Source organism: Esox lucius, chromosome 8, assembly GCF_011004845.1.
Source record: "Esox lucius isolate fEsoLuc1 chromosome 8, fEsoLuc1.pri, whole genome shotgun sequence".
Classification (NCBI taxonomy): domain Eukaryota; kingdom Metazoa; phylum Chordata; class Actinopteri; order Esociformes; family Esocidae; genus Esox; species Esox lucius.
The window spans coordinates 36123164-36141429 of record NC_047576.1 but is presented as its reverse complement, the minus strand read 5'-3'; the positions used below and the strand labels follow the sequence as shown (position 1 = coordinate 36141429).

General features: G+C 40.1%; 1 protein-coding gene across 1 annotated transcript; it reads right to left on the bottom strand.

Annotated features, from left to right (window-relative positions):
* Positions 1 to 5534: 5534 nt before the first annotated feature.
* LOC114839618 lies at positions 5535 to 17878 on the bottom strand. Its single transcript, XM_034293633.1, has 5 exons — positions 17588 to 17878; positions 17189 to 17471; positions 16810 to 17077; positions 16571 to 16656; positions 5535 to 5858 (listed from the first exon to the last, which is right to left on the bottom strand). The coding sequence occupies exons 1-5, from the start codon at positions 17671 to 17673 to the stop codon at positions 5535 to 5537; spliced, it is 1047 nt and encodes a 348-aa protein (XP_034149524.1). The 5' UTR covers positions 17674 to 17878.
* Positions 17879 to 18266: the final 388 nt, after the last annotated feature.

Sequence of the window (18266 nt, the reverse complement as noted above, 5' to 3'; positions counted from 1 at the left end):
TTATAATAGGATTTAGCTGGCTAAGTGGCTAACCTTATGATGAGTTTTTGAAAGCATAGATGGTTGCGTCTTTGCCTATTTTAAATTTAAATCGAAACATGTCGTGCAATTGTGGCCAGGGATTGAAATTTCCCTCGTCAAATTTCCCTCCAATTGATTACTTTCCATCTCGGTGTCGGTGTCTGTCAATTAATTAGGTATGTTTGTGCTCGCACTCCGATGCAGATTTAAAGGAGCGGGAGGGAACACACCAACCCAACCTGAAAACAGTAAATGAAAAAACTAAATATTTTTTGACTAATGACTGAAGACAAAATTGTTACAAAAGACTAGGTGAAATGTAATGGAGTAAATAGTACGATTTATTAAAAAAAGGCCCCAGAAAGTAACTAGAAAAGTACTTCCTCTGAAACTGTAGTCATTTACTCATTTGCGTTACTTGTAGCGTGTTACTACCCACTCCTGATTAAGAGTCAAATCAAGATGAATACAATCTTTATTCAGGGCATTAAATCTATAATGAAACAGACACATGCTGCTCTACAGGTGGGGCAACAGCAAAGAAAAAATTATATGCATACAAATTATTATTACATTTCTTTACTGAATGAACAATATAATGTACACACAGTTAGGTCTGAAAATAATTGGACACTGAAACAAGTTTTGTTACTTTTTGGCTGCTACCAAAATGTATTAAAGTTACAGATATATAATAATATGGGCTGAAAGTGCAGTCTCTGCAATTTGAAATTTGACAGGTATTCACATCCAATATGGAGGAAGGGTTTAGGAATTACAGCTCTTTAATACGTAGCCATCTCTTTTTCAAGGGCCCAAAAGTATTTGCACAATTGATTCAAAAGCTGTTTCATGGATAGGTTTGGGCTATTCCTTTGTTATTTCTTCATCAATTTAAGGTCTTGAGTTGATTCCAGGTGTGGCATTTGCACTTGGAAGCTGTTGCTGTGAACCCAGAACACGCCGTCAAAGGAACTCTTAATGCAAGTGAAACAGGCCACCCTTAGGCTGCAAAATATTAAAAGAAATCTATCAGAAACATAGCACGAACATTAGGAGTGGCCAAATCAAAAGTTTGGTACATTCTGTGAAAAAATGAAGTCACTGGCAAGCTCTGCAACACATAAAGGCCTGGACGTCCAGGGAAGACAACAGTGGTGGATGATCGTAGGATCCTTTCCATGGTAAAGAAAAACCCCTTCACAACATCCAGCCAAGTAAAGAACACTCTCCAGGAGGTGGGCATATCATTATCCAAGTTTACCATAAAGAGAAGACTTCACAAGAGCAAATGCAGAGGGTTCACCACAAGTTGCAAACCATTCATGAGCCTCAAGAATAGAAAGGCCAGATTAGAAAAGCCAAAAAACTTTTTTTAAAGCCAGCCCAGTTCTGGAACAGCATTCATTGGACAAATGAAACTAAGACTGACCTGTACCAGAATAATGGGAAGAGAAAAGTATAGCGAATGCTTGGAACGGCTCATGATTCAAAGCATACCACATCATCTGTAAAACACGGTGGAGGGAGTATGATGGCATGGGCATGCATGGCTTCCAAGTGCACTGGGTCACTAGTGTTTATTTATGATGTGACAGAAGACAGAAGCAGCTGGATGAATTCTGAAGTGAATAGATATATATTATCTGCTCAGATTCAGCCAAATTCAGCGTAGTTGATTGGACGGCGCTTCACTTTACAGATGGACAATGACACAAAACATACTGCTAAAGCAACCCAGGAGTTTTTTTAAGTCAAAGAAGTGGACTATTCTGCAATGGCCGAGTCAATCACCTGATCTCAACACGATTGTGCATGCATTTTGTCATGGTGCGGTGAGCAGCAGCGCCTCCGTGCCATAAATTCTCAAGTTCCCATATCACACGAACACATCCCGGACTGTCACATGTCTCCAATCTTTCACACCAGGTCCCAATTGACATCATTTGTATGTGTTTAAATGTTTCCCTTCTGCTCCCCACATTGTGGATCATTGTTGCTGTTATGTCTGTTCGAATGCCGGTGAGGGTTGTTTGGTGTACTGTTTGAATGTTATTTGTTAAGACGCGTTGTCACGCACTTTATTTTCATTTAGTCCTTAGTATCGTTGTCCGTTCGTGTTCGGTTTTGTTTGTTTTTTGATTAAGCCCCACGAACCAGAGAAATGCCTGCGCCTGGTTCCTTCACCAACACTACACCACCACAAGAACATCGTTACACATTTCACTTGAGGCAGAAAGCCCCAAGAACAAACAGCAGAACAGAAAAACGGCTGCAGTAAAGGTCTGGCAAAGCATCACGAAGGAGGACACCCAACGTTTGGTGATGTCCATGCGTTCTAGACTTTAAGCAGTCATTGCCTGGAAAGGATTCTCGACAAAGTATTAAAAATAAACATTTTATTTATGGTTGTGTTAATTTGTCCAATTACATTTGAGCCTTTGAAATAAGGGACTGTGTATGGTTGCAATTCCAAAACGTTTCATACAATACGTTTGTTCCACCCCTTGAATTAAAGCTGAATGTCTGCACTTAATTGCATCTTGGTTGTTTCATTCCAAATCCATTGTGGTGGCGTACAGAGCCAAATTTATGAACATTGTGTCAGTGTCCAAATATTTCCGGATGTAACTGTCAATAATGAAAAGCACAGGCCCTAAACTTGACTCCTGTCGGACATCTTTTAAAATATTGTGAATCCTAAACTTGGCACCCTCAGAGGATCCACATTATGACCTGCAAGTAAGGTAATTTTTTAAGCAGTTACATGTAGCCAGATCCATACTTATGACAACTTTTGAATCAATAATGATAGACAAACAGTATCAAATGCTGTTGATTGATCAGTAAAGAGGGCGGCAAATTGCTTTTTACTATTCAGGCTATTGCATCAATAGGTGTGCTGCGATCCGGTCGGAAACCAAATTAGTTTACATTGAAAATTACATTTTCAGATGAGTGAAGTTGAGAATTACCCAACAATCTTTGCAGTCAAGTTACTTAGAGATAGGATGATAGTTGTCAAGAGCAATGGCTCTTTTATGGATTAGTAATGCATATACCATTTTCCATACATTTGGAATCTTTTTCAATAATAAAATAAAACATTTGAGTTACTGAGTCAGCGGGAGAGGTGCTGCAACCTTAAACATCTTTGATTAAAGTTGATTAGATCCAGTAGATTTTTTTGTATCAACAGTCACCAAGGTATCATGAACTTCTTTTACAATTAATGTAAGTAATCTAATAATTTAGATTAGACCATCACTTATTTTGACATTCTCTGAGTCAGAAATGAATTGCTAAAGAAGGGAAGTCCTTTTCTTTATGTCTGAAGCTAAGAAAGTAGCTTGATTTAGAATTACGACAGAGAATGTCGTAATATAAAAAAAATCCCAATCAGCTATGAAATCACTCTGTCTTACCCTGTTCCAAGCCTGATTTATCCTCCTGAAAAGATCAGAGTCTTAGAGAAAATCAAGGATCTGTTTTCAAATTTAAGTGGCTGAGATACAAATTAATAGAAGAATTCTATAGCCAGGTCTGGATCAGGAATACAGCTAAGTAATGAAAGTTCTGGTAACCACGGATGTCAATGTCATTATCCTAGACTGAATAATTAACCATGTATCTGTAAGAACCTAAATATCAGGGGACATGTCCTCTACCCATACATATATTTAAAAAAAAAATCGATTTAGAGATCAAACTCTAAACATTTAAGTAAACCTGCTTGTGCCCTTTTCAACCTTTTTCAAAAATTCAAAATGGTTGACAATGCTGAAAACAATTTTATAGCTATAGGTAGATGTAACAGAGCATAAACTACACAAAGTATCATAACTTAATATAGACAATATAAATGTCACTGCCTTACAAGCCTGATAAGGTTTTTCAGTTTTGGTTATCTACTGGTACGTGTCATTGCTGTCATTCTTGTATTTCATCTGCACATGCCGAGTTGCACCTTAAACTTGCCCACATTGCACAGTGCACATTTAGAACTGCCACTGTGCTTAATTTTTACATACACATACCTCATTGCAAATTGCTGCTAACCATGCATTTCAGCTGCACATGCAACCCTGCTCCTTCATTTTGCATCGATTGCAAATTCAGAATGCCATTGAGAATTGCCAAACCTATATATCTCACTTCTACATACATTATACTTAATACCTGTAAATTGTCTGTAAATCTTTACATTTTCCAATGCACTTTTAGAATTGCCATATGTAATGGAAAATGCATTAATTTCACATCAATACTGTACATTCCACTTGAATATACATACATACATATACATATACATATACTTAATACTTTAGCCCCACCAGGCCTTTAACTAAGAGTAATAACCTTAAGAGTAAATATTTTAAATTGTCTTAGATGGACTGAAACATTTCTGGATCTGAATACAGTAGAGATTCAATATATTCAAGATTCAATATACCATGTGGAGAGGCTGATATTAGTCAGTATCAGAGCAACCTTGAAATGGTTCTGTTATATATATGCACCAAAATTATTTAGGTGAATCCCTATAGTACATTTTCTCTTTCCAGAATGCATAAAATAAACAACAAAACAGTACCGATAGATTAAGAGTTGTCCTGTAGCCAAAAATGAAGGGCCCACAGCCAGCTACATCTATTACTACAATTGGGTACCAATGGTGGCATAGGGCCGTAAATAATCTGACACTTATTTGAAGCTTAAAGATGAGCATTTATGTCTTTGAAGTTCTTTTTAAGATCTGGCCAATTTTGTGTTGTTAGACCCAAATGTACTTTCACAGCTTTAGCCAGTGGTTGTCGTGTTATGGCATCAGGAAGTAATCTAGGGATATCCTGTACCTTCGCCTCAGGAAAGCAAAGGGTATTAGCCTCAGGAATAGAAATATGTCAATGATTCTTTCTTGTATGCCTTCCAGTCCTCGAGTCATGTAGGATGTTGATACAGGGAAGGTGGCAGCCAATGATCCTTTCAGCAGACTTTATAATGCATTGCACTGTGTGCACCTCTTCAATGGACAGACACAGACCAGAAAGTGAAGATTGAGAGTGGATCAGGCAGACCAGATTTTGTAACCCCCTCTCCAGGCGTTGCACCTGCAGCGGAGTGATGGCATCCCCTGGGGCAACACCTAGGTGATGATGTGGGCCAATCTAGCCGCTGCTGATGGAACTCAGCAATGGGCGTCCCGTGCAGGAACCAAACACTGCTTCTCCAGGCCCTACCCCTCCCAATCCACCAGATACTGGAGTTTTTTCCCCTGGAAGTCGTGAATCCAGCAGACTCTGAACCACATAGGTTGGCTGCCCCCCAACGTCCAAAGGAGGAGGCAGACTGTTGCAGGATCTAGCCTCAGCCAGGGGACCTGTTGTCTTTGGCCTAAGGAGGGAAACATGAAACATGGGTGAGACACAGTAGTGGGAAGGCAACTGTAACTTACAAGAAACTGTATTCTTTTCTGAACCTTAAACAGGCTGACAAAACCAGGAGCCACTGTTCTAAATGGGAAATGGAAAGGGAGGGCTCTGGAACTGAAAACTGGGCAGTTGGACAGGGAAGAACATGCGAGACGCTCTCCTCCTTGAGAAGCTGCTGGGGCCCATGGTCTTCTTCTCCCAGATCCGTCTCCACAGGGTTCCGACTCCAGAGCCAGAACACTCGTCGTCTCCCACAACCGACAAACCAGGTAGTTTGTCTCCTCCTTCAAGCAGCTGCTGGGGCTGAGGCCCTGTTCCTCCGTGCTCCCGTATCCGCCTCCACGGAGGTCCAGCTGTGACGGTTGTTCTCTCCCTCTCCGGCGCTCCACCTCGCCGACCTACTGACTGCCGGCAGGAGATGATGGCAGCAGCACACCCCAGTGACAGGTTGTGTCATTTGAGTTGGACCATGTGGGGCAGTATTTCTTGCTACTTACACTGAACAAAATTATAAATGCAACACTTTTGTTTTTGCCCCCATTTATCATGAGCTGAACACAAAAATCTAAGACTTTCTCTATGTACACAATAATATCTCCTTTATTTTGTACTAATCTGACACATTTTGTAATAAACAGCTTGAACGCAATTTGTAATTAATAAATTATTACATAATGCAGTGATTATTGCCATATGTGGGAGTTGGACTTTTTTTTGATGAAAATGTAATAACATGGTGCATTATGTAATCACTAACCAAATCGTTTGTCTTCAAGCTTGAAAATTGTTATAACATAACCACCATGTTTATTTCATGCATTGAATGAAAAGATTCTAATGTACTGAAGAAACTGTATCTTTCATTGGCCAAAAATCAAGTGTCACTGTATGTCTTAGCTTCATAGGAACTGTACTTGAGGGTTCAACAGCAAGACATTCAGTGTTATACTAACACAAATGTCAGGACACACGTGCATGTGTGCACCCAGACAGCTCTGCCATTAAGGATTATGTACATTTTGACTATACAGAAAGAGTCAAAAACTATTGTACAACAAAAGACCAATATGGAACAGTAAATTCCATATATAAATGCTTTATTCCCTCAATGCCCAATTATGGTAAATTTACACAAAGAATATGTACCACACTGTAATCGTTAACAACACTTTGGATGAACATTTAGACTATTAGATTATTAAATACTCTCACTGGGCGAGAAAATGGACGTGTGGTGTGAGAGATGGCAGTCGTGATGATCACATTGTAAATGTATGTAGGCCTAATAGGCTTACTTTCTAACAGGCCTTACCAAAAAAAATACCATAGCAAAGTAACATTCAATAAACATGGCAATTTGTAAAATATGTGTCACGTCCTGGCTGTGCCCCTAGCCATCTCTGCGCTGGGCTCGGGGCATAGCCAGGACAGGACAGGAGGTGGCCTTTAGCCACCTCTAATCCTTTTTTTTGGTTTCCCCAATTGGAGGCAGGTGTTGGTTATTGCCTCCAATTGGGGACCCTATTTAAGTTCAGTTTGTAGGCCATGTTGGTGGTTCATTCTGTCACGGTTGTGGGAGGAGAAGGATACAGGCGCAGAGTAGAGGTATTGAAGATAATCCATGTTTTAATAAAATAATAGAAGGACTCCAACAAAACAAAAGGCAGCAACCAGTGACGTGGGTTTAACAAAAAACATGCAAACCAAAATGAACCACACCAACATGGCCTACAAACTGAACTTAAATAGGGTCCCCAATTGGAGGCAATAACCAACACCTGCCTCCAATTGGGGAAACCAAAAAAAAGGATTAGAGGTGGCTAAAGGCCACCTCCTGTCCTGTCCTGGCTATGCCCCGAGCCCAGCGCAGAGATGGCTAGGGGCACAGCCAGGACGTGACAATATGTGAACTTTTCCTGTGAATACTCTACATTTTAAATAGAGTGAAGGAAAAACATTTCCTGTCAGAAACATTCTAAGACAAATATTATCTGCTCTGTTGTCAATGTTAACAAGCACATGGTTATTAGCATAAACATTTGATCTACTCTAGAGTAAACTCTAAATGAGAGAAACTATAAATCCAATGCTTTGCAGAGAAATAACATATTAGTCACACTCAATATCCAACCCACTGTCTTCCTTTTGCGTACATATAACACGGGTTCACACAATGTCATGCTATGCATACGCCAAAGTCCTTTTTTGCGTGCAGTTGAGATGCGATCTCCTCCCATTAATAAGAATGGTGGTCAATAAAATTGTTTCATTGACACGCACCAACTGAAACCTATTTGACGTCACCATCATCAAGGCACGGATTTCCCGAAGTGTGACTAATCATTTAAAAGCCGTAGATTAACTTTTTTCTTGAAAGAACGTAAAAGGGTAAAGGTAAAACATTAATATCGCATTTATTCACCATTGTTCTTAATTGGAGGAGATCGCGTCTGAACTGCACGCAAAAAAGTACTTTGGCGTATGCATAGCACAAAATTGTGAAATGTAAACCCGTGTTATATGTACGCAAAGGGAAGAGAGTGGGTTGCAATATCATACCTTTCAACATGTTGCTTTTCAACTAGAGGCCAGTGATAGACATTACAACTTATTCTCCCTCTTCCAAGGCAATGCTAAAACGTTATTCATAGCACATTTTTCATACACTGTGGCAATGCAAGGTGCTTTACAACTTGATTAAATGACAGTTTATGAAAGAGAGGCAATTGATACATTCATAGACTATTTGTAAGAAAATACCTTTGATTTAGAAGAACATTGAGTAAATGAATAGTGGTGTAGTTAAAATAAGTTTAACATTTTTCAAGGACCCAAATAACTAAACTAAAAGCATCCATGAACAATGTGGTTTTGAGTCCTGGATCAAATGTTTTTGTGGGTTAGGCTACTTTTAAGATAGGGAGGGACAGGTAGGGAGGGAGAGGGAGTCTGGTCCAGAGATGCACAGCATGGGTTGCTTCACCAAGGTTAGCCCTGGCACTCACCAAGTTTTGCCTCAAGCAGACAGGGAACCAGTGTAGTGACTTAAGAATCAGGGTGACGTGGTCTGACCTTTTGGTCCCTGTAAGAACTCTAGCAGCAATATTTTGAATAACCTGAAGCTTTTTGATGCTCTTTTTGGGGAGACCTGTTATAACACCATTGCCGTAGTCAACCCTGCTAGAAATAAAAACCTTTCATGTGGCTATTTAGGTGAACTATAACGTCAAGGGGGGCACAGAGGTCATAGGGGTCTTATTTAATATTTGGGATGTTTAATTTATTCAATTGTTAAAATTGTAACTGTACAGATGAGGACATCCATTTTAGTTGGTTATTATATAATGCACCATATTGTTACATTTTCATTAAAACAAGTCCAACTCCCACATTTTGTAATTGTCACAACATTATTAATGTATTATTTATATATGTGCAAAATGTGTGGAAATGTATTATATATTGCGTTCAAGCTGTTTATTACAAAATGTAAATGTTACAATATGTGCATCGATGTAGACCACCACATATAGTTGTGCTCAGAAGTTTGCATATCCTGGCAGAAATTGTGAAAGTTTGGCATTGATTTGGAAAATATGACTGATCATGTAAAATATGACTGATCATATGAAGCCATTTATCATCACATAGTTGTTTGACTCCTTTTTAAATCATAATGATTACAGAAATCACCCAAATGGCAAAAATAGACTTCCAAAGCCTTGCTTTGGAAGTACGGTGGTTATTTCAGTATGGTGGTTGTTCCAATGAGCACAATACGACAATATTTGAACAAAAATGAGCTGCATGGTCGAGTTGCCAGAAAGAAGCCTTTACTGCGCCAATGTCACAAAAAATGTCACAGTCTCCTGACCTTAATATCATCAAGCTACTCTGGGGAGATCTCAAATGTGCGTTTCATGCAAAACGACCAAAGACTTTGCATAGACAACTATTAAAAAAGACTGCACGCTATCATTGATGCTAAAGGAGGCTATACACAATATTAAAAATTAAGGGTATACAGACAATTTTTTTTCTTTGTTGCCATGTTTTGTTATATGATTGTGCCATTCTGTTATAAGCTATAGTTCAATATGAATCCCATAAGAAATAAAACACGTGTTTTGCCTGCTCACTCGTGTTTTCTTTACAAATGGTACATACAGCTCTGGATAAAATTAAGAAACCACTGCACCTTTTTCTTTCCTTTCCAAAAAAGTTGGAATATACAGTAAAAAATACATTACACATCCACTTCTATTTTATATTGATTATTGAAATGATATGCAAATAAAGTATGAACAGTCAGAAGGAACGCTATGGCCATTCTAGTAATAGAATCCTGGCAGTGTGTATTAATGTCTCAGGTTTTGGCTATAGGTGTGGAAATTATGCCTGCTCTAAAGAATCGCTGAACATGCTGGCCCGTGCCTGTGATATGGTAAAATGAATCTGTCATTACAGTTTTTCTCAATGTGTGACATTGAGATTTTATGGCCTGTGTTATGGAAATGTATGTACATACCAGACAATATTTCTATTACCTGGTATATACATTTTTACTTTGATTGTGACACACGTCTGTATAATATCAGAGCATCACTAGGTACTTTGACCATCTGTTCTCCTGCCTAGACCAAAAAGGTTGCCAGTCCTTTGTTTTTTAAGAATGTGGTCCTTTTGGGGAAGTAAGGTCAGTTGGCCCCTTTAGGTAAACACAAAAATAAATATTATGGCAGGAAGGATAAGGTGGGGGATAGCCCACCCTCTGGGTAAACCATATGTGACACAGCATCTTACCACACCCCTTTTTCCCCTATAAGTACTGATGACTGTTCATGTATTAAGTTAGAGACTCCTCGGATGATTATGTTTGTAAGCGTTGGACGCGTCTCTCTATTTGCAAATAAACTGTTAATTATGCCAAGAGAATTTTGTCTCTGAACTTCCTCCTTTAAGAGTTCTGATAAATGAAATTGCCATCACACTTTAGGAGCTCGTCTTTGGTTAATTAACCTGGTGTCTCAGAGTCATTTCCTAGCGGGTTAACCGTGCACGACCGGAGACTGAGTCCCGGAGCCTAAATCCTCCCCCGCTCGTGAGTAGTTAAAAACCGGAAAACCTAATAACTCTCAAAGATGCATTTGTTCACATGCACAGACAGCAGAAACATTAACTTCACCGCCAAATATGTACCACAACGCTTACGCATTATCAAAAGCAGCAAAAACATGCGCAGCAGAACAAAACTATATTTATTAATTAAACTCATTACACGTGAGCATGCCAGAAACACTTTAACTTAATGTGCCCTAACACATATACCCGCGCCCTAATTCATAGAAGTGCCCTAACACTTTAATCTCAAGTAACGTGCCTTAACATCCTTAATAGACCCGTCGGCCCGTAAGTGAGATGTTCAAGACTGTAACCTTGTCTGCAGATTTTAAATGTGCCATAACACATATTACCAGAATGTGCCCTTACCTCCTGAGTTCAAAATTTAAGCATGGGTACCTGTACTGATGAATCCCTAACATCATTGAAGCCGGGCACCCCGACTCTCACCCGTTACGCTGCTAGACCACGAGAGTAGTTAATGTAGGGTATAATGTGTCAGAATGGTGATTTATGGCCCTGGAGGGCGGGGCTTCCATATTGATGTGACGGTGGGCGGGACATCCGGTTTGTAGGGTGGGACTTCCTGTATGATGTGTGTATGGGCGGGACTTCAGGTGTGACGTACGCATGTCCGGTGACTTTGTGAATTATGATTACATTGATGTGTCCGTGTTTGATGTTTTTCAACGTCTAATGAGCAAAACAGACTAGTGTTATAACAGGTGGTTGTGTTTGATGATTAACAAATGGCCCTTAGGATTCCGGAATGTTAAATTCCCAGGCAATAAATAAGTGTTGTGTCAGCGGTAAGTTGTTTGATGTTCAACAAATGGTGTTCGTCAGATCTAAAACCCCCAGTGTTTAATCTTCTGGCAAGTGGTGCAATCGGTGGTTGTTAACCTTTCATGTTTTATGGGTTGATTGGCGTGGTCTGCATATTTAAATCACGCAGACATCGGTGATGGTCATTCAGTCTTGCCTGAGCAAACTTACATACACAATACAAAACATGGAGGATTGTGCTACGATCAATGTTTTGGGTGAAACACCAGTGAAAGCTAATATCTTAAACGCCGCTCAGCAATTTGGTAAGAAATTACAGATGGACCGCAGAGATACAATCAACATGCCAGCCCCGAAAAAACCGATGCAGAGTTAAACCCGAATCCATCAACTACACCAGGATATGTTGGCACAGGAATGGGGAATGGATGATGGTCGGATCGGTGGAAACATTTTCAACCCAGAGCTGCCGGAGGTGGCATTTTATGAATTACCCGAAGGCCATGTGTTTAAGGCTGGTGTGACCGATCAAATGATTTTTAATGCCGGATTTTGGGCCACCTTTCGAAAAGTGTTTTATTTGGGGCCAAAACAAGGACCACATAATACAGTAGATGTACTGTTTAAAGTTGTCGAGGGGTTGAAAGAGTATGACTCTGTTAGATTGGAGCTATTTCCAGAAAATGTCAGCGGGATAGATTGTGACTGCGGGCAGATCGACTGACGTAAGACCCTGACCCCTTAAGCTAACACCGACCTCAACACAGCATAAAAACAGACAGACCGCCTGAGACTATCAAGCAGTAGGAAGAATTTACGAAACATGTCTCAAGAATACCACCAAGCGGTGATTGAAGAACCCAAGGCCGAGGACTGGCTGTGTGACACCTGGGATGACAACCCTGAAGCCTTCTACGGAACCACTGACCCAGACAGCTCAATTCCACCAGCATACCCAGCAAGAAACTACCACTGGATTGACCGGATTGGTGATCAGCTAGGTCCTCTTAATCTGTCATAAATTTCAAATGCTAACAAGAGTTATCACAAAATGGACCTTGTACCAAAAGTTTTAAAGATCATCAAAGCAACAATGGGTATGATTCTGGAAAACGTTGTTGGGGTTATTCCACACAAAGCATGCATCGGATGTGAAGTGGACCACCTGAGCCAGACAAGACATTCATGTCTCGAAGAGCCTGAGTATTTTTTTGAGGCCCATATGATGACATTGTGGCGACAGTTTTAACACCGCAACTGAAACATGTGTTGGTTAAGGCTTTGAACGCATCGGGTTTTCACATACTGCTGACTGATGTTCACGAGGCCGCTGAGAACTTTCTGCATGAGCTCAAGTTGGAGGTGAACATCACACAGTGACTGAGTGAGAACAGGGATGAATACATGGACAAATTTAATGAGGATGTTGTATGCGACGCAGCGGCGTCATGGTGTGATGAAAGCAAAGACTTACAAAAAGGGCTGCCTATTCAGCGGATAGTACAACATTTGAAATGATTGGCCCTGTTCATAGCGATATCTTACTTCAAGAGAAACTTATGTTAAACGGCGTTGATATAAAGGTTAGGATGGTACGCGGTAAAGATGAGTTCTGCCTTATGGGGGTCGGGGATGTGTGTTATCGTTTGCATATATTATCAGCGTCACTATTTGTCAAGAAAGTGTCTGTTTTGCCAGCCGTGAAACTTGGACACGCTCAAGCATTACTCTCAACCAATGCCAAGTACCCAATTGAAAGATTGTGTATGAAGACATTTTGTTTACCGACTGGGGGTCGCGTTTGCAACCAGGTAAACCTATTTTTGAGACGTCTACCAAAATGTATTGTAATCGGATTGGTGGACAATGACAGTTTTACCGGAAGTTACACAAAAAATCCATTTAATTTCAAACATTATAATTTGGAATTTATGGCTATGCATGAAAATGGTCAGCAATTTCCTAGCAAACCATTCCAACCAAATTACACAACAGGGTCAGCAGTGCGTGAACTTTACCAATTGGCCTTAGCTTCAGGAAAACACCTAAAGGACTAAGCCTTGGCTATTGACAGGTCAGACTTCTTACACGGCTATGCCCTTTATGCATTCAACTGCGCACCCGACGAGGAGTGTGGTCAGCACCTGTCCTTGATCAAGTCAGGGAATTTACGACTTGAGATGATGTTCAGACAACCACTACCCCACACAATTAATTTGGTTGTTTATTCAATCTTTGACTCAATTATTGAAGTGTCAAACTGGCGACAAGTCATGGTTGACTACTATTAGGAAAACGGTGTGGAAATGAATACCGCAGAGTTGACTAGTGTGGTGAAGCAATTTTCATCTAGGACCCATTTCTATGGTGTTCTGGTAAGCGACCAACTACCTAGGGGGCCAGTCCGAGATGTTGCATCAATGATGATTGTTAATACACACCCAAGCAATCACCCCGGGGAGCACTGGCTGGCTATTTACATAACGGATGATGGCATTGGAAGGTTTTATGACAGTTTTGGAAACCCCCCGGATTTTACATATTTTCCCAAGTCAATCAATGCCTTTCTGCAAACCTGTACAAGACATGGTTTCAACCACGTGTGGGAAACATTGTGTGTTCTTTCTCTATCTAATGACAAAAGGTCTGAGTTATAAAGATGTTATGTCTTTTTATGTTGATGATTTACAAGAAAATGATGTCCTAGTGGTGGAGAGTGCCTGCCTCAAGTGGAGGAGTTTAAGTATCTAGGGGTCTTGTTCACGAGTGAGGGAAGGATGGAACGGGAGATTGACAGACGGATCGGTGCAGCTTCTGCTGGAGGGACTATGTCTCCCGGCTGGCCTGGGAACGCCTCAGTGTCCCCCCGGAAGAGCTAGAGGAAGTGTCTGGGGAGAGGGAAGTCTGGGCATCCCTGCTTAGACTGCTGCCCCCGCGACCCGGATAAGCGGAAGATGATGGATGGATGGATGATGTCCTAGTCTCAAAGTTTGTACCTAAGATGTACCAGAGTAAGCCTGATAAGCAAATGTTTAATTTCATACAACATGCTCAGTCTTGTGAATCGTTTAATTTGTGCCATGGTTGTTGAAGAAATAGAAAAGCAAATCACGTGTTTGTCAACTTTATTATTCAAAAATATAACCATTTGTATAACCACATCAATGTTTACATAGAATTTTTCATACAACATTTATTCAAGGTAAAACATACACTTTGACAATAGATCACAAATGATAAAAAAGCATGAAATAAAAACACATTAAAAAGGATGCCATTTTGTGGGGTCCGAGATAGGGGGTTCAAAGAAAGCTTTGGTTGGTTGAAAAACAGTTGCTGGGGGTGTGGCTAAAACATCCATTGTGTCTCCAGACGTTTGTTTATACAAATTGATTTTAAGGCTTACAAAAGGCATATTGAGACATGCCATGGCCTCTAAAAACACCCACCACCCCAACAGTCTTCTATCGTCAGCAATTTTATTGGTTGCTGTCACACTTTTAACAAGATCCAACAGGTGGGAGCCCCTGATTATCTCTCCTTTGAAAACGAATTCACCATTTGAATTCCATGAAGTCAAATCTTTAGACCGATGCATTCTATTAAGAATATATTCAACATTCTTTCTACGCCTCGCAGGCACATTATCCAAAATTTCATCAACAAGGTCAACATTTCAGTCAACAGTTTGCTTAGTCTCAGTCACATTTAATACATCAGACCCAGTCTCAGACCCGGGTAGACTTAAAGTCAGTGTGTTTGTATCAAGCTCCCCCTGTCACACAACAGTCAAAAATCTTTGTAAAATGGCAGAGTATCTTTTAGCTTTCTCATGTAAATCCATATCAGGCTTCAACAGTATATTGCGAATCGATGAGTCCAAATCATTTTCAACAGATTGTCTTACTTCGGTGCTAGTCGTTTTGGATTCTCGCAGTTTTTCTAACTGATGTTGTGGCACCAGAAAAAACTTCTGAGCATGCTCCATGTTGTTTAACCCTGTCTCGATGCAATTAGACTGGTTAAGAACTGGCTACTTTTCGGAGCTGCGATTCTGTTAAGGGTATATTTCCACGCCTTAGATTATGCGCTATTTCACAAAGTGATAGAATGAGGTCGGTGGATGCTGATTCTAAAATAACTTTTTGTTGACTTGCTGGTGCCTTAAATATCATCTTCAAAAGTGGTACATTTCTACAAATGCGTTTAGACATGATCAAACTTTCTTAGGAACGTACACGACAGGCCAATCCCCTGAAAATAACCCTGTTCTCAGACGGTAGTCCTCTGGTGTTGTAGCTTTAAAGTCAATAAGTAAATAACCAAAAGGCAGATGTGTTGCATCTTTAAAACTCTCCATGAAGAATCGAGAAAGACCGGGGTATATCTGTCTGCTTAAAATGCTAATCTGCTGATTGTCGCGGGGGTTTTTAAACAAGATGAGGTAGTTTGTGTTCAAGTTAATAGTTCTACTAGATTTGCCTTTAACAAACATGTTTTGGACAAGGTACAGTTTTTTTTAATCGCTTTGGTACTATTTTCACAAGTAAGGTGTACATTTTCAAAACTCTTAGTACAAATATCCAAACTGATCACACTTGTAGCGCAGCTAGTCATTCTTTCAAAACCTGATGTAATGTTTTCAGTCCACATGATCATCGTTTCAAACACAAGATTATTGTAATATGTAATGAGAACATTTGGTTTAATCACCGAAACACAACAGTATGATCTTCTTTCAGTTTAGTACTTTTAACAGTCAGTTCATCCAACAGCAAACAATGCAAGATACATGTTTCAAATCAGCCTTAGAAGTGCTGAAATTAATATGCTACAGTACTATAAAATACATATTACACAGTTACACATTAGGCAATACACTTACATTACATACATTTACATAATCTATCATTTCCAAAATATCTCTCCTATGTGTAATCAAGTGAAGGATCAATGAAGACATCCTCAATCATTTGGGCAAATTCGTTTTTATTTTTCAGATATAATTGTAACATAGTTATATTTTCTATAATGTAACTAAATGAGAACAAAACATAACAATTAGTGCACACATTTCATTAATTTGGCTCAAGCCTGTCTTGAGCATTTGGCCATAGATTCTCGTCCACATCACAATGAATGTTTTCATTGTTCAAGCACCTTGGAAAAAATCTTTTGGTATGACGAATCCATGCTTGACATTGGTCTACATTGATGTCATCACATGCATCATCCATGCCCTGAAGGAGGGTGGCACGCTCAAGGGGATGGCGATCATAGACCTTCCACCTCCATGCTGAAAAAAATCCCTCAATAGGGTTGAGGAAAGGAGAGTATGGAGGCAGGTAAAGGGTCATGAATCGAGGATGGGTCTGAAACCATGCTTGAACTACCTCTGCGTGGTGAAAACTGACATTGTCCCACACAATTACATATGTGACCCCTTCACCTTGACAGGCCAGCTCAATTTCATTGAGAAACTCAATAAGATGTGTAGCATTATAGGAGCCAAGTAATGGCCTACGTCCTAGGACACCATCTTCAGAGATAGCTGCGCACATAGAGATGTTTCCTCCACGTTGTCCAGGCACTTGGACAGTGGCCCGTTGGCCGATAATGTTACGTCGACGGCGACGAGTTTTGGCAAGGTTAAAGCCCGCTTCATCAACAAAAACGTACTTGTGATGGTTCACATCAGCGTCAAGCACCATAACCCTCTAAAAAATATAATTTGGTTAGTTCTTTTTACAGTGTTGTTCCAATATACATATGATGCAAGTGATGCTTCAAATAGTAACAGTAAAACAATATACAGCATAGTGCTGTACCTGAACATACTCAGCCCTTAGTTGTTTCACCCGGTCATTGTTTCTCTCAAAAGGCACCAGGTAAATGTGTTTCATTGATACCTGGTACCGCTTTAAAAGGCAGGCTACTGTTGGTAGGCTGATGGATGCCACATTGGCAAAGGTGTCATTGTTCTCCTCAATTGCCTGCTTTATTTCTGACAGCCGTATATCATTCCTGGCCCTCACCATTTCCACCACTGCCAACTCTTGCTGGTCGGTCAGCACACGGCCACGACCACCACTATGAGGTTTTCTGTTAATTCTAAGCATAGAACAGAGAATACTATCAATAGATCATGCTGTACAAATACTGTAACATGTTACTAACATCCATTACAATTTACTGTGAATGTAATAGTATACATCTTCCACACTTACCGGTTTTCTTGGCGAAAGGTTCGGATGATAGAATTGACAGTTGATCTTTTTAGATTTGGCTCAACTAACCTGGCAGCTTCTGCCATAGTAAGGCCTCGGTTCACCACATGATCAACGATGATGGCCCGGACTTCATTAGAGACAACAGTTCTGCCTCCCCCTCTCCGATGACCAACCCTTTGATGGGCCCCATGCCCACCTCTCTGACGGATCCCATGCCCACCTCTCTGACGGATCCCATGCCCACCTCTCTGACGGATCCCTCGTCCACGAGCTCTTCCAATTCCTTGCTGTCTATCCTGGTCCATGTTCAAAGAAATTGCCAGTGTTTAGACCCTCACTTTTATATCTAATGACCAATTGTGGTTACCCCATCTGAAATCAATTAGCAATAAAGAAGTTTTCATCGGGTGTGGTTATTTTATATGTTCTTACAAACACATTTTATTTCTATAGTTCTCAAAATCCATATACTGTATTGCTGAAATGGAAATATATAGGTTTACCAAATGGTTAAGTGATTAACCATTAAGATCAGTTGGATTAAGTGTTGGTCAAATGTATTTGCACAAATCAGATGAGAAGCATATCAAAAGTATTGTGAGCATTGCATTGTGAAAGACAATTACTTCATATGAAAGTCTTGATGACACTGATTAGGTGTGGTGAAAGAGTGAAT

What these genes read in the sequence shown, in the direction of transcription:
- LOC114839618 (XM_034293633.1), bottom strand. Translation starts at nt 17,673, where the DNA reads ATGGCAGAAGCTGCCAGGTTAGTTGAGCCAAATCTAAAAAGATCAACT. An exon ending in TAAGGGCTGAGTATGTTCAG is followed by an intron (nt 17,078 to 17,188) that starts GTACAGCACTAT and finishes TATATTTTTTAG; the next exon opens with AGGGTTATGGTGCTTGACGC. An exon ending in ATGCATGTGATGACATCAAT is followed by an intron (nt 5,859 to 16,570) that starts GTAGACCAATGT and finishes TCCTGCCGGCAG; the next exon opens with TCAGTAGGTCGGCGAGGTGG.